Source organism: Falco rusticolus, chromosome 13 (genome assembly GCF_015220075.1).
Source record: "Falco rusticolus isolate bFalRus1 chromosome 13, bFalRus1.pri, whole genome shotgun sequence".
NCBI classification, from domain to species: Eukaryota; Metazoa; Chordata; class Aves; order Falconiformes; family Falconidae; genus Falco; species Falco rusticolus.
In genome coordinates this window covers 11291833-11308879 of record NC_051199.1, presented here as the reverse complement: position 1 = coordinate 11308879, position 17047 = coordinate 11291833, and the positions used below count along the sequence as shown (strand labels likewise).

At 39.1% G+C, this 17047-nt stretch overlaps 1 protein-coding gene across 4 annotated transcripts in view; it reads right to left on the bottom strand.

Moving 5' to 3' along the window:
* Positions 1–1355: 1355 nt before the first annotated feature.
* NYAP2 (neuronal tyrosine-phosphorylated phosphoinositide-3-kinase adaptor 2) overlaps positions 1356–17047 on the bottom strand; it is a 147110-nt gene continuing 131418 nt past the window's right edge. For 3 of the 4 annotated variants that reach the window (XM_037407461.1, XM_037407458.1, XM_037407460.1), the window contains one exon: positions 1356–5433. In XM_037407461.1, the coding sequence (XP_037263358.1) occupies positions 5206–5433 (228 nt within the window). In that variant the 3' untranslated portion in view covers positions 1356–5205. The remainder of the gene's footprint in view (positions 5434–17047) is intronic. The other variant, XM_037407459.1, reaches the window with a different exon arrangement.

The following is a 17047-nucleotide window of genomic DNA, read 5'->3' as shown; positions in this document are numbered from 1 at the left end:
GGGAGTGAGGTGGATGTTGGAAGTAATCCTGGAAAGTCTTTAGAAATAAGCTAGGACACAGGACTTCATAAACTGTCCCATTGAAGCGTACAGACAACAATCTGACTTTTAAACTGACAGGATCTCTTTTCCTCTTTTAAATCTGGAGAAATCCCTGTAAAACCTTGGGTTTGTCCTGTTCATTTCTAGTCATCCCTGTAGGATTTCCCTATGAAACATGGAGAATGGACAAAAGGCTGGAGTTTGTTTAGGAGTAATTCACTCTGAACACCTATGCCAGGGGCTGGAGAGAGGATGAGGAGCTTAAAGAGGTTACAAAGCTCTTCAGCCATTATATGGGCCTTGGCAATGGGGTTACTGCTGAGGAAAGAGAGGCTGTGCCTCAGGAAAAGCATGCAGCTTGGGCTCCTGAGGCAGGGAAGCCCTTGGAAAGCACTTTCTGGATCATCTGCAACCTGCCTCGGATCCAGCTCCTGCAGAAGACAACCAAAAGATTCTCACTGGCTCAGTTCTGCATACAGATCCATACAAGCATGGATAGCACTTTTTTTGCACATTAAAGGCAGCTTCTTCCATGAAGGGAGAGAAATTTGGTCTCAGTGCTATAAGCAGAACATTACTGTTCCTTTATGGGTTCTTTATTTAACTACTTGCTTATTTGCTCTTGGAAACCTTTTTAAATTACAAAATGTGTTCTTAAAAAAATTAGAGGAGAGGTTATCTCAGTCACAGAATCTAGGCTACAAAACTTCAACAGAAAACAGAGTATTGAAAAATTGAGCACAGGAAGATCATTATCAATTGCACTGTTGTACAGGTCCTTTTCTTCCCCCACGGCACCTGTCCCGTCCCCTCCTCCTAAGGTGGAATTCCTCTGCAAGGACTGGGTTTTACATACCAATGGGAGTAAAGCTTCTGTCTGGAAACAGGACTTTTAAAAAGAAACAGATCTTTTTCAGGCTTCATGGAGAGCGTGATGGGCCCCTCTCCCATTTGTGGATATTCTGCAGAGATCTTTGAAAGGGGGTCTTTGAAATGAGCATCTTCCATCACAAACTGTTCACAGGTACCTATACCAAAATTTCTGTCTGCTCTTTGGAGAAATCTTATCCTAAGGATTTAGTTGAGGATGGCACTCATGGCATTAGATGCAACCAGGCATGACTTACAAATACCAACCTATTAAAGCAATTCATTCATTTCCTCCAACAAACGATATGATTAAAAATGTGCCTAGGGAATATTATAAATATACAACTATGACTTGACTTTTCTTCCCAGGAATCTCTAGCTAATACCTAGTAAATAACCCAGCTCAAAGCTGAAACCGTCAAGTGAAAATGAACAGCCAAATATTTTAAACTATTGCTTTTTATTATAATTACACCGGAGCACAAATAAATAAGCACTAAATTATTGTAAAATATTGTCAATGCACTAAAGAAAGCAGAATTGATCTTCAAACAACATCTTATTACTTCAGAAGTATCAAAGTACATTTAATTACATCTTACCTAAAAAAATCAAGTACAAAAATGAAAAGAAAATTAATATGTATTTATACTGTGTATATAGAAACGGCTAATAATATATGATTACATTTAGCCTCTAGCTACTCCTTACTCCTACACAATCTCAGGCACGTACCTGACAATTTCTAATGAAATATGAAAAAAAGCAACATGACATTCAGTTTCAAGATATTGGTAAAGGTATTACATTGGAATGAACACAGAATGATTTCATTTTATTTAAAAACCCTGTTATTTAAAAACATAGTGCCATTGTCCACTTAAAAATAAACAACCCAAACTGAAAAACCCCATACCATTTTATACCATTTGCTTTAATTTGTCAAAAGGAGCAATAAAGTAGACATACATTGGCTAATATACGTAAACACATTTTTAGTGCAAGAATAACAAGACCTGTGACTTTACTGTGCTTTCTTGAAATCACAGTGCACTTTACACAAATTGCTACACTATAATGTTTAACTTCAAGAGTTTAAAGCAAAATAAGTGCATACCAAACAATTTCATATATACAGTCTTCGTAAGTGTGTGTATATATGTGATCTGTATGTATATACAGATTGCATATTTATACAGACTACAGCTTTAATGACTGTGTGTAACTAAGCACTTGTCATTCACCCTGTGACACAGAAACTGCTGAGACAATAGGTGACATAGAAAATGTTTAACAGCATTTTGATGGCACACTCTCGGCAGTACGATGCACCTTTTACTCAAGCATTGGGGTGGGCCAGCAGTCGTGGGACAGGACAGTTTATCTTGCTCTGGCTCTGCCCGTGACCTTTGGAAACTACTCCACCTGAGCCTCACTTCCCTCCTTTGTAAAATGATTCTTGCAACTGTGAGGTTTAGTTCACATTTCTAAAGTGCTTTGAAGGTAAGTGCTAAGTTATATTTTACTTTTTCATGTACTGTCGCACTTTAAAACGAAAAGCCATTGTTTCCATGGGATACAATGGAGGTCTGGAAGCACATGAACAGTTATTTAGGAAGGACAACATAAACAGTGTTGAGCGTTACAAGCGAAACAAGGAGTGGTTTTATGGTGGGCAAAATGTACAAGCAAGTTTGCTTAGGACAAGAATGCTTCGATTCCCTGATCATTATTCCTATTATATATCGATATGGAAAGGACACAGTACGAACAAACAATATTAAACATGTAACTGTTTACATTAACATTTGCCTTCCCCCAGAGGGCCTGGCACTGCAGCCCCCGTGTGTACCCACAGGTCTGGACTGCAAAATTGATGCTTCAGTAGGACAGGTTTTAAAGTAATTGCTCTAGGAAGAGACCAATGCAGAGATGGAGTATCAAGACTGACTGAACACCGGCTTCCGTTTTGTCACCAGAGACTTTAGTGCAGCTGGGAGAAAGGGTTGAGCTGAGTATTTCACACATGGTTATGAAAAATACTTCTCTTGCCACATAACAAGGAAGACAAAGCATAAACACTTTCTGAATAATGAACCTGTTATCTCAACAGATTTCTCACGACCAACAAGTCGTCTTCTTTCCAGCAGATTCTGGAACTTTGCGAAATCTCTGGAGTTTTTCTTCTGCCATTTTCTTTCTTTAAAAAAAAAAAGAGAATAAGCAGAATATACAGTTGGTGTCTTTTGGATGTAACATGTATTCAAAGATTCCTTCACAGCCTCTGGCTTTTTTCATGTCTTCTGCATTTTGGCTGTGAGGGGCTCTTTAATTCTGCATTTCAATTGCCTACCCATTCCAGCCACTGTATATTCATAGCACACACCAATATTTAATGTATGTGGGTATACGTATGCACACAGCTATGAGTATATATAGAGATACATGCATATATACAAGTATATGTGTGTACAAATATGCATATATACATATACAATAATGCTAATATACATACACACATATAAACACACACTTTATCTTTTACAGAAATCTCAGTTTGGACATCAAAATATACATTAGTTAATTAGTTATAAAATATTTAAAAACTTTATTTCAGAGGCTGAAAAGAAACTACTACTGATAAAGCATTACTCAAACTCAAACTTTAGCAATATAGATTACAAAAACCTTCTAAAATTTGTTATTTTTGGTTTTTTTTGATCAGCAATTACAGCTGTGGCAATGCTGTCAATATAATTTCAAAGAAAAGCCAATACAGCAAGAAGTTTCAAACAACACACCTTTTCTTCTCGGCGAATATAATACTAAAATGATTGTTTTAAAGAGGGACTTTTGTGCTACCAAACTTCAAACGCATAGATAGAAATTTAAATATACAAAATATATGCCATAGATCTTTCCCCCCCCCTACTCCACAGCAGTACAAGTTTCCCTCGCTCTTAACAGATCCTTTTGGAAGATATTTCACCACATGGATTTCACCCTCATAATCAGTATAAGCCATCTCTTTCTCCCGTTAAAACCAGGAGGTTATAATTCTTTGGTCATGACATAATATTCTGTTAAAATGGGTGTAATACATTACAGGATTGCAAGCCAATTACAAAAGCAGCCAGGAAGAAGAAAACGGCATACCCAGGAGAATGTATGGGCCTCCACTTCAAAACCATGTGAAATCAAGAGGGATTTCCCTACTGGCTTTCAAGGGGCCTGAATTCCATCCTTTATAAATAACACAGGGAAATCTGACACAGCGTAAGGTAAGGATGGGTTGCTGGGTTTAAAAATAATGAACACGTAAACAGATTTTGTTACCTTTATTTTCTGGACCAAAGACAAATGTGGACAGGAACCGTGCCTGCAGCGCCACTGCCTTAACCTGCTAAGTGACTGGGTCTCTCCATCACGGGCTGTACAATGCTTAGTCACAGTGAACCATGGTCTCTGCTAGTCAGCTGAATATAATGAAGTAAGAGTTTCTGTTGCAGGCTTTTCTGCAGAAAATTTAGTTTTCCGGCCAAATAATTTTAGTAACGGATGCATATAAAACCAGGGGCAATATATCTGATTAACTTTATAGGAAAGCTGATGCAGAACAATTCATATTTTAAATGCAATTCAGGCATCCGCATTAAGCACTTTTATTTGCATTGCTTGCAGTTTTGCTGTTTCCCACCAGAACTCTCTCCTTTGTCCAGCCCTCCCCTCCCCAAAGATAAGGACCTCCAACAAGTACAACTCTAGGAAACTTCTACAGCCCTAGCACGGCACCGAGTTGTTTTGTACATTGTCCTCTTCAACAAAATGTACAACCACATGCTTTTGTACAGAGGCCACATCTAGGCAGGTAAGAGAAATAAAATGGTGGTGGTGGTTGTGGCGGGGTAACATTAGAATACCACATAGAAAATAGGTAATAAAACAGTATAACAGTAACATTATATAGTAAAATTCTTCATAAATTTTTGAATTTATATATATATATATATATTTAAACAGTGTATTAGTTTGGGTGTTTTCAATATATTGGCGAAATATTTACATTTTGATATCTTCTGGATCCAAAAAAATCCTGGATAAATATGTATGCCTCAATCCAGTTGGAAACTTAAATCTCTCTCTTGATTGACAGGTGAGCACTTATTGGTGTGTTTTTTCCTAGGAAGATCACCACCTGCAGGTAAGTCTTAGGTTAGAGCCTTTGCCTTATTAAAAAAGCAGGCTACCTGTGCACGATGCAACACAGTGGAGAGGGCATCCTCCACACGCCTGTCAAATTGCAGTGTCCCAGAAAACAGTTTGTTGTTTGGAATAAGGAGGAGGGCTGTATTTCTTGGTCCCAGTATTCTTTTTCCAACTCGGCAAAATAGGCATGCTGTCCTGTTTGCAGAGTCCTTTTTCTGATTTCTGTCGAGCTTTTATTTCTTTGCAGAGGCAACGTTTTTTCTCAATCATATCCAGCATTGTATGGTCCCCTTGCAACCACTGCATACATGTCACCTTTTGAGGGGGAGGGCGGGGAAAGAAAAGAAGGAAGAAGAAAAGAAGAAAAAAGGCATACAAATAACTATTTGGTCATTGATTTAATATATTGTTTCTTTGTAACATTAACCTTAGTCTTATTTGAAACACTCCAGTTTCTTTGATGGACAAAAAATATCTATGCCAACAACAGAAACAAAGTTAGTCTTTACTTCTAACTACTACTTTAAGAAAAAAAAAAGGGTAGTAAAAGGTCCTCTTTTTAACTTCTGTAGAGCACTGAAAGCTAACAAAGATAAATGTTTTCAGCAAACTAGCACTGGTTGGATTTTAAATGATGCACTAGATCTTAAAAAGGCACATGGATGTTAACAACATCCTTAAGTTGTGGAAATAAAAAGTTCTATCCACTGAAACCCGTGTTTTATACTGCTTTCCAAATCTAACCTGTCACATTAAAAGCACAGTGTTAACACTTGTGAGTATCAAGCTAAATATAACTCTGTGTTTAATTTTTTTAAAAATACTCTAATGAACTCCATGCGAAGTATATGAATTTACCTACCCTATTCTGTGATGGTATTTAATTAACTGGAAGACACCAAGAGTTTAAGAAACTCCATGCTTTCATGCATGTAGAATATTTGAAAACATGATCCTGATTCATAAAAGGAGGTTAGCATACGTTTAGCGGTAAGTACATGTCACAGCCCCTCTGAAGCCTGAGAATGTGGCTTCATTTGGGTTTAGTGGGGTGCTCATGACTGATGTGTGTCTTCAAAGGCTTTTGATTGGAACCAAAATAGCTAATACTAAACTATCCTGAAAGGTCTTATTGTATTTGGATGACACACTGTATACCTGCAAATGAGAAAACTTCCTCTCAACATTTACTTTGCAAATTTGAAGTGATGTCTTGACTCTCCCACCATTTGTTTTCCACATTAGTCATAAACTGAGGATTTGTGTATAAGTAAACACATGCCATACATTCACAGGGGCTGTCCAAGTACATCTCTGATCTTGTCATGAAAATGCATATGTACAGTAATACTTTGGCAGCGTTTTACAATTCATGAAGGAAATGTATGTTTATTATTAAGAGTATTTGAGTACATTTAATAGTGCATATGCCTTTCATTCACAAAACTTAGAATGCCAAGTAAGGGCATATACCAGGTTCCTAGAACTGGGGACTGGTCTTAGAAACCAGTATAGAAACTTCCATTGATCTTGGTAGTTTTGGTGGTCAACTTGAAGCGTATTTAGCATTTATTGATAAATAGATAAAATGTTCAGATGTTTTATAGCAGTAAACAAAGCAAAAGGAATAAACATCAGCAAGCCTCAGAAAAAGTAATGTGATGTACTCAAACAGAAAAATAAAGACAATACAGTTTTTAAGAGGTGACACAGGATAAAAGAATTTCAGATAGAATTGCCTTTCTTTATACTGAAACAAAACTGTGCTTACCTTATCTATTAGATAGTACTTTGAGTAGAACAAGTTTAAACCACAACATGAATTTTGTTCTTGAATACTCTTGTGAATTTAGTATTACACAGGTAACATATCTGCAAAGTGTCCTTCCAAACAGCTCAGATAAGAGTCTTCTGGAAGCCTGTTGTGCCTGCTCTTCCTAATCAAATACTTATTTTTCATTTAAGGAAAAGTCTAACATTTACTGTGGTGCAGGCAGGTATGAGGCACGTCACCTGATACGGCTGTGAGACTTTCTCTCTTGTGTGTGCAGCCCTGGTCCAAAACTCACCGAACAAACCGGAGATACTCCTCCCTGCCCCCTGGCTCAACTTCACAGGTCTTTGGATGAGGCTGTACCTGAAGCAGATTTTCTGCAACTTATACTCATCAGTGACGCATTAGTACTTACACAGCAGTGTCTTCATTTTGGCTGGGTCCTCCTACGTGGGGTAGGACAGGGACACAGTCTTCACACAATTCATTACACAAAATATTCAGAACACACAGCTGCACACCAGCTTTTGGGCTGGATTTGATGACAAGAGTGTTTGAGTGTGGGTTTCCTCTTCTAGGCATTGGGAAATACCTTGTATTTTATAACCCATCATGTAAGTAAACAGAGCATGTGCCAATATCAAATCCTTACAGTATGCTGTGTGCTCCAGTCACCGTGCATCACAAGCACCATCTGCACCATGTACGACAGACACTGTGAGGGTGTTACATCCACGTCACCTCCACTCTAGCCACTGTACTACACAGAGTACCGTTGCCAACACAGTGTCTCCTGGTAGCTAATCTTCTTCATGGAATCCAAGGGGACTGAAGCAGGATTTTGACATGCTAAGCTCTAAAAAACCAGTTGCAGCTTCCCAAAGATAGAAATGGTGTTGCAAAATGTATCAGTTACACAGACACTCTGCCACCCCCTGCAAAACAGCCCTTAAAATAAACCCAAGTGTAGGCAGCTCCAAAATCCTTTTTTATACTGGCCACCATATTGTGTTGCAGTTAGTGAATCATTTATTATGAAGAATATGAGTTCTTCCACTTTCCCAGACACAGATTTTCAAGACTACTTGTGATTTTTTTAATGTTATTTTTGTTTTAAGGCTGAGTCCTTCACATCGGCATCTTCTTAGAAGTATCATCCACATGGTACATTCCTCTCCTGTAACTGCATTCAGGTAATGGTATGTGCAGCATGAACGTGCAGAACTGGTATGTGCAAAGTCATTTGCTAAAATAGTCTAAGTGAACACATATGATGTTGAAAGGCTTGGGGGAAAATGCTTTAAAGTGAGAACAAATGATAGGGTTTTATTTGATAGTTTTTTCCTAGTTATAGTGTTAACGTGCAACAAAATAAAAATGTACTGAACAAGGGTGCATGCCTCTTGAAGTTGCAAGACAGACCTAAGAGGAAGTTACCACTCCATAGATCAATGAACTTCAGATATGGCAATAACCATGTTGCTAATACAAAATCCTAAAGAGTGTTAACTAAATGTTCAGTGTGTCCTAGACACATTACAGACATTAAGGCTCACAAGCCAGCACTCAAGCCAGCTGTTTAATCGCAGCAGTAACCCTCAATGATTTCAGCAGGGCTACTGAGGTGTTTAAAGCTAATGTGTTTAATACTGTAGACTTAGGCCTAATCCTTCCTGTGACTGGTGCTCACACTTAGTTCCAGTACTAATTTTTTTCATACCCTCCCTCCTTTCTGACTTCAGCCTGCTCCTCTGGTCATGTACCAGCTTGGCAGCATCACTGCTGTATCATAAGAAGGGATTTGTTCAGTATGAAAGGCACAGAAAATAATGATGTTACAACTTAATATATGGAAAAAAGTAGTGATCATAACATTATATAGCTATAATGTACACATTATACAGTTTTATATGGCTCTCCTATTCCTGAAAAACCCCATAGCGTGTAAGGAACAGTACACATACTGCAGCATGTCAGAGCTTGGCTGCAGGTGTAGATGGAGGCAGACAGGCACAAAAAGCATCAGCACTGGAGGTAACAGCCAATGAGACACAGCACGTGAGAAGCAAACATGGTTTTGACCAGAGCCTTGGCCCAAAGCCTGTTCTTACTGAAAAGGGAAGAAAGCAGCTAATATTGGAATTGTAAGGCGGGATCTCCTGGAAACTCCAGGATACGTATCAGGTACTAGGTCACATAATTGCCTTTGAGTTATGGAATTTGCTGATTGTAAACTAATTTTTGTTTCAATGGAATTTTTACTCAGTAAATTATCTGGGGTCTAAGATACTATTTTTTTTCAAAATCAAGCAGAGCAGGAGAGTAAAGGAAAACATCTGCTGAAGTCCTAGAAGCTTGCACATTCACCTAGGAAGTGTTGGAGGCAGGCTGAAATCCTTGCTCCTAAGCAGCCAGTAAAAGCTGCATGATAACTTGCTGTGTAGGAACCATACACAAATGTAGAGTGGTTGGATAAATCCTCTCACCTGAACATGACTGAGCGCAGATATAAATGGGGATGTCTCATGAGTTCCTGTTAAACACACTAACCTTTTGTTTATTCATTATTCTCTAGGTTTTTTTCAAAAATCTTCTTTAAAGCAAATGCTTCTTCCAAACTTGAACATCAATGACAAAGAGCAAGAAAATTCTTCCACTATACAAAACTGAATTCTTCTATAGAGTTTTAATCACCAGCTTTCCTGAAGGCCTTAGGAGAAACCACTCTATGTTGCCACCTTACTTTTACTATCTGGCCTTATTTTTCTGATACTTTTATTCCCAAAACATAGAAAATTAATTTTATTAAGGTCTGTTACATACTCTCAGGTACTATGTTGGCAGTGCCGCAGAACAAGAAGTAACAAAGCCATCTTACAACTGAGAAAAAGCAACTTTACACATCCTCAAAACAATGCAAAATGTTTTGTCCAAGAAAACCTAAGTAGAAAAAGATCTTTTCTTTTGAGTGTTCTAATGCTTTATAAAGATCTGAGAAACAAACTAGACAAACTAGTTCCCTTATCTGCAAAGCACAACCGGCATGTTTTGGTCTGTAGGTGCCTCCATGAGCAATGGGCCTGTCTTCATTTCTTCTTCCCTCACAGGACTGAAATTTTGAATTATTCCAGAAAGATAAGTAGCAGTCCCAATAGTTTACAAATAAAAATATTGCTTAAATTGGATTACCTGAGCTAGATCTCAGAACTGTCTTGGAGCAGAGGTTTGATGGGCAGAACATCTACAATTCAGTTGTTCTTAGAGGACAGGGCCTGGAGCCAGAGGTCAGTACATGCCATAGCTCTCTGCCACATCAGAATTTACTGAGCAAAGCTCATAATCCCATGGAAAACTCAAAACAGGCTTTGGGGAACAGACAATGGCTCACACTGCCAGGAACTCCCTGGTGTCACAGCAGACTATTTCTTTTTCTATTGCCCTGGCATGGGCTCTGCCCTGGCCCCAGGCACCACCACTGCTGCCCACAGAATGATGCTGGGCAGCTTCAGCCCACGCTGTGTCATGGCAGCCTGCACCAGCAGATTCACAAGAGTGCTCAGAATATGGGTGTTTAAAGCAAGAAAAAGAAATCTAAACGAGCAGAGTTCTTTCCCTGTTCTTAACTAAGCAGGGTAATTTGGTTTGGCAAAGAGAGTTATAGTTACAGATGTAAAAAGAAGAAATTATTCTCCAATATTACAATTAAGCAACTGCTGATGGATACAACTTTGCACACCTACTAGCTCTGGTCACCAAGTGCAGCAAACATCTTGTATTTTTTGTTGGTGACTATTCACAATATGAGATAAGACTTTCTGGCCCTTCAGGAACTGAACTTTCACCATAAGGAGCACCAGGCAATCATCAGTACAGGGCACAAGCAGGTCTGTATAAGTTACTGAACACATGTATGCTACTGAAAAGAATATGGTGATACCTCCAAGTTATATACAAACCAAGTGATCCCGTGTAGCATAGCCTTTCCAAATGGAAAACAGGAGCGGGTGAAAAGAAAAATCTGGGAGCAGGACTGAAAATATAGAGGGGAAAAATCCTCAGCACCAGGCTTGGGACCCTTAGGTGCGATAAGTTTTACTTGCTTGTGTGTGACATAAATAGCTACATAAATACATAGATAGATAATGCTCTCAGTAATAAGACTTACATGCTACGCAAGTCCCACTCACATCCCCTTGTCTCAAATCGAGCCCGACATAACTTAATCGTGAGCCACTGCATACCAGGCAGGCAGGCACCCTGCACCCCTGCCTGCACCGGCACGAGAGAAGAGTAAGTGCCGGGAGCAATTCTGCTCCTCCAAAGTCAGGCCACAGGGGTGAAGTGTAGGTAGGATAAAGTCGTGCTAATTCCTGGTGCTGACAGGTATTTCAGGAAACAGCACTGAAAGGTGTGCTATAAATTTTCACACAAGTGCCCATGGAAATATGTGCTGCTAAAAACACCATGGGGAAGAAGAAATATTTAAATATTGTAGGTAGCTCGAAGTTAGAAAATGCTGTCAATTTTCATTCATTTTTGAGGAAACTTTTCTAACATTTGAATTGACTGTCCAATATTTCATGCTCTGAACACTTCTATGAGTGGGTTGGGTTTTGTGTGCTGTATGAACTTTTAATGACCTAAAAAAATATTTTCCACTGTAGTTTACATGAGGGCTTTAGACAACACCATGTCCTGTTCAGCTGTTTAACCTGATGACATCTTGGCTGGTAAGTTCTTGGTTTGCCTATTTTTCATGTTGCTAGTTTGTTTGAGGTGAAGTCAGAAGCTCTGGGCAGTAAGAGAGCCCCATGATTCAGTGCTGCTTCCATAATTTTTCCTAATACTATAGGTTCCCACTTACTGTGCTGAAATTGCAGAGGTTATGGGGCTGAGGAAGGTGCTGTTCTCTTCTGGCCCTTGTGAGTGCCTCCCTCTCCTGCTGGGTGGGCAGAGGGGCTGAGTCTTCATTTACAGGAAGGATGGGGAGAACCACATCACGGGTACGTGACCATGAATGTCACGTACAAATACCCTTTTCTTTGTGACAACTGTGTATCAACAGTTAAAGCGAAAGCTCAATAGCTGATGTGAGGCTACGACAAAGGGATCTTAAACCAATGCATAATACAATGAAATAAAAAATATCAGCAGCATTTGGAGGAGATTATTAAAAATGTCTCCTGGATCCGAACACAAAGCAATCTCTTAACAGTGCAATCTGTGTGCAGTGCTCACATCATTCAGCAGAGCCAAGCATGCTGGCTTGTTTTGGCAGGCTACAGTAAGTGAAGAAGAAAGGCTTTCTGAAAGCCACTTACCATCCTCTGGGAGGAAAAGGCTCTCCCTCCCTCTTGCCTGTTCTCAGGCAGGAGCTTCCAAACTCTCTTTCCCACCGAAACTCTTGATGGCACTTTCCCTGGTGCAGATGGGTCCCAGACATCTGGCTGGGTAAGGTATTTCCACTCGGGAGGGTGTGAAATCCCACTCCTAGAAGGCAGTCATGTGCCACGGGTGCAAGTGGTGGAGGGCTATGTTAAGTAACAACAGTTACTTCACGATCTGCTATCTGATACTCTTAGTTTGACGTGGAGGTCCTCTTAGCACACGTTCACAAAAGGGGAGTTGTCCAAGGCAGGAGTTCAGCCAGAATCAGGTTTCAGAAAATCTTGAGTAGCAAGATCCTCACCCATTTGAAGCCAACAGGAATGTACCGGCTGACTTCATGGGTCCAAGAAATTACAGTTTGTTCAAACAAATAGTAAAGAGAAGCCTCAAATGATTTAAAAAGCCTTCAGAAGAGCACTTGGAAAATTACGTCGGACAAGATTTCTTTTGCTAACCATTAGCTGTAGTCATTGCACTGCAGCTGAATGCTGTTACTTACAGTGGCTGTGAAAGTCAGTAAGTGAGGATAGAACTACAGGCTAGATCTGCAGTCACTTCTTTCTCTCTGACAGAGATACTCTGCAATAATATTGACATGAGAGACAGCGTAATATGGCCCAGGATAGTAATTTACACAGCTCTGTACTGCTAATTCATTCTCCTGTTACTGTTAAATTCAAAAAAACAATTGATTATTAATACAAAGGTGATTAAAAGTAAGAGTATGTTCAGGAACACGCAGGATGTGCAAGGTGAGCTGTGAAAGCAGACACTCTCCAAGCAATTCGTGGTGCATGGTAACACTCCCCAGGGACACTGCACAACCTAACTGCAAATTCTTCTCTGAAAGTGTCTGAAGTGTTTTTTCTAGAAGGTGTCCTGCAATGCCAGCAGCCACATTAGAATGATCCCATGCATTCACATACTTGCATCACAAGCACAAGCACACGCAAGGTGCTAAGTAGTACTACACAAACTACCCTTTCCAGCCTTTCACAAATTCTTCTTTTTAAGGGACACAAGTAACATCTCTGTTTTCCCTCCAAGCACTTGGGAAAGATTTCCCCCAGCACACAGTCTTAATTTTGACAAAACAGTTGGGTGGGAAGGAGCCCTTTGCAATTTTACCCGTATGTTTGACATTAAAAGAATTCACTGACACCTATTTCAAGTTATGAAACTGTATATGCATCACATTTTAGGGCTATTGTATCGTTTGAATTGCTGTGTTTAATGTTTTGATTTACATTACTCTAAATTTCTAAACTTCTGGAAATATGTTTTCTTACAAATGTTACTACTACAGAAAAAAAATGAAAACTAAGGCCCCTGTAATCATGGTTCTACCTCTTAATTAATTATATGATGCACTATTGTAAGAACACTCTGGACACATTTTTTTCAAACAGGACTCACTAAAAAACATTACATTGTCTTGCACTCAATGGGTTGACTAATCCACCACTTAAAAACAACTGAAAAGAATCTTTGGAACTCCAGGAATTCCTGAAGATTCAAGATTATCAGCAATTAATAATTATCCTCAAATTAAATTAGCAAATGGCTAGTAAACCTTCAGCACCTCTGATTCCAGACCTCTAGTTTCATGATTCATTGCTTCCAATTACTAAATGTCACAGTTACTTTATACAGAACAGCCCTGCACATATTCCTATGCCTCAAGTTTTCCGGTAATCCTCAGATTACTGCTGAGGCTATCAATAAAACAAACTTTAAATGATAAATTCACTGTCCTGCTTTCCATTTTTATGCTGGCAATCAGTCTAGCTATAGATCTTCCTGACCTTGCATTATTATCTTATTTGGAAACATGTATTCTTCTCATCTAAGCTTTTTTTTAAAACATCCAACAACTGTCTGGAATCTACTGTTTGATCTACTGTTAGTGAACACATCCTGTAAATGCTAGTATGTTTAAAATAAGAGCCTCTAAAGTAACTCATATTATGGATACTGTGTAAAGTTGTCTCATGCAACTCATTTATGCAGTGGATCATCGCATAGTGCATTGCTATTGAGATTACTCATGAAAAATCAAAGCTTAATCTATGCCTTTGCTAAGCAATAAATGCAGAACTCAAGCAACCCACCATGATACATCCTGTCGCTCACTGTAAAATAAAAAGGAAAATTCAATATTGTATTAGGTCAATCACAGGAGGGACAAAGGACAGACAGAATACTTTGCTAGAGTTCAGCGATACAGGGATCACCTGCTAACTGCATTTTGCAGTACAACACCTGTAGGGTAACACTCTAATATCCTAGATTTCCTTGAGAGATTACTAACCCTGTCTCACCACCTCTTCTTCTTGCTGGAGGCTGCTGCTCCATTGCATGTGTGCCTTAACTGCCCACGAAGCAGACTTAAAACAGCAGGACATTTTGAGGCAGTGACCTCAATGACTGCTACAGCTAGCCCTGCCTATGACTGAGTAACCACATCCAAGTACAACACACCTGTAATTAGTGTGTCTCACTCTAAATCATGGTGATTTTGAAAAACTGCCAGATTCTAAATGTCAAACTGAGACAAACAGCCCATCACCCTTTGCATTAAGATGTGGCATGGAACAGTGAGAGCTGCTAGTGAGCAAGATCCTTTCCTCCTCCCGTTCCAACCCCTGCAGACTGCAAAAACTCTCATGTACGATGGTGCTGAAGGCAGCAGGGTGCATGCTTTAGGTACTGCTTCTGGTCAAGTAACAGAGGCCAGGAAGAACCCAGAAACTGAACATGGAAGAATGAAAAGGAGTGGAAACAAGACCAAGACTTGGGGAGAATCAAGAACTATAAGAAAGCCAACATTGAGGCTAATCCTAAATTTACAAAAATGTGACATGTGGGGACACCACAAATTCCTTTACTTTCCTCATTTTTTTGGACTTAATTTTTTCCAAGCTAAAAACACATACATCAGCTTCAGCACTCTTCTTATTGAAGACAGTACTAGGACTTAAGATTTAACCTTTATTGCTGTAACAGCTGAAGAACATCAGCACACCAGTTTGCCAGCAAAGCACCCAAGTCTTTGTATTTCTCTAGCATTTTCAAAAAAAATGTACATAAGAATAGTTTTGCAATTTAAAAAAAAAATCAAAATAATATATATGGAGGTAGAATTTTCAACAATTTCAACATTGAAAGGACTGGTGCCTTCAGTTCCTCTTGTTTTGTATTGGGTGGGTGATCAAAATACACAAATATCTCAGTTACAGACTGTGGAGTTGTGTTACAGATGAGAAATTTTGAAATATGGTCTTACATTTGTCTTTTTTGATGGTGAAATTGAGGCAATGATCATTCTCTTAGATTAAATGCCATTTCTCAAGTATTGTACTGATTGTATGGGGGTGGAAATTTAAGAAAGCATGACTGAAAACAACACTGAGTGTACAAAGATGCTTACATTCTTCTAGGTGGTTGCATCTTCCTTTTTAAAGATGCATAAAAATATGATTAAAAGACAGAGATCTCCATTTATGATTATTTTCTGACTCCAATTTGAAAGGCTGTTAAAGAACATTTACTAGAGTTATAAAGCGTACTGGGAGTTTCTAAAGAATCCAGATATGTAAGAGCCTGCCTTAGTATGAGATGCCACATCTGCTCTATCCTTACAGCAACATCATACCGTTTCATTTATATCAGGAACTGCTAAAAAATGTAGTACCCAAACCTAATACAGACATTGTTTCCTGACACACAGAATAGCTGAGGAACAAGCAAGAACCTGAGACTGGCATCCACATGCTTTAGAAAATGGGATTCATTGGGTGCAGCAGTTCCTTGTACCTTGTTTCTGTTTTTCTGTCTAAGAGGCAATCTCTGGAAGGATGGCACTGATACAAGCGTGTGACAGTGAATCAGCATTAACTCCTTGAGAAGGCTGCAACACACTAAACCATGAGCACTGGTCTGCTGAACCAGGGCTTTGCTCACAGGCTCCTGTGCATGGAGTGACTTGGCTTAGCCTACAACAGCAGCGTGGGTTGAATTCAAGTTCAGATATCCAGAGCAGGGAGGAAATTTTAATATCCATCTAAAAAGGAATGACTAATGACAATGCACGGCAAGCAAAATGTTCAGCTTCATGTTAACACACGTATCACCTGTAGCATAAGCAAGCAAATTGCCAGCCACCACAGAAGTGCTGTTTTTCTCTGATTAAGTTTGTGTTTTAAAGTTTGGTGCAGAAATCAAGTAAAAGCTATGATCTGACCAATATTAATTTTAAAAATGCATATTGCTATTGCCTTTTCTCACTTTTATTCTTTCCTATTGTGAATTATACAATCATGACTATAAACCCCATACAGTAAAAGTGCTTTTCCAAACTGTAAAAAAAGAGATGGCCAACCAAACCCAAGAGTCCACTAATTGCCACTGACTTGCAAAGGCTTAAGATCAGGCCACTGGCCCATAAACACCAAGCTCCGTTGGAGGAATATGTCCTTTCCCCATCCTATTTGTTGTTGAAAAAAAGCATTCCTTGGGAATTCATAAGTTATAGCTTATGAGTGAAATGGGAATTTACTGTTAACATGAGTGAGGTCAGAATTTAACCCTGTAACTTTAAATTAAAAAATGAAAAGGATTTTCTATTATGCCATTTTAATTGGGGTGAAGGCTCTTCCTAACAGTGGCACTGTCATCCTATAAGTTCCTTAGTATTTCCTGCATAAAGGTCTGTCTCCTGAGATTTTTCTGAGTAGCTAGCTGCTGACATTCTGCTGCAGTAACTTA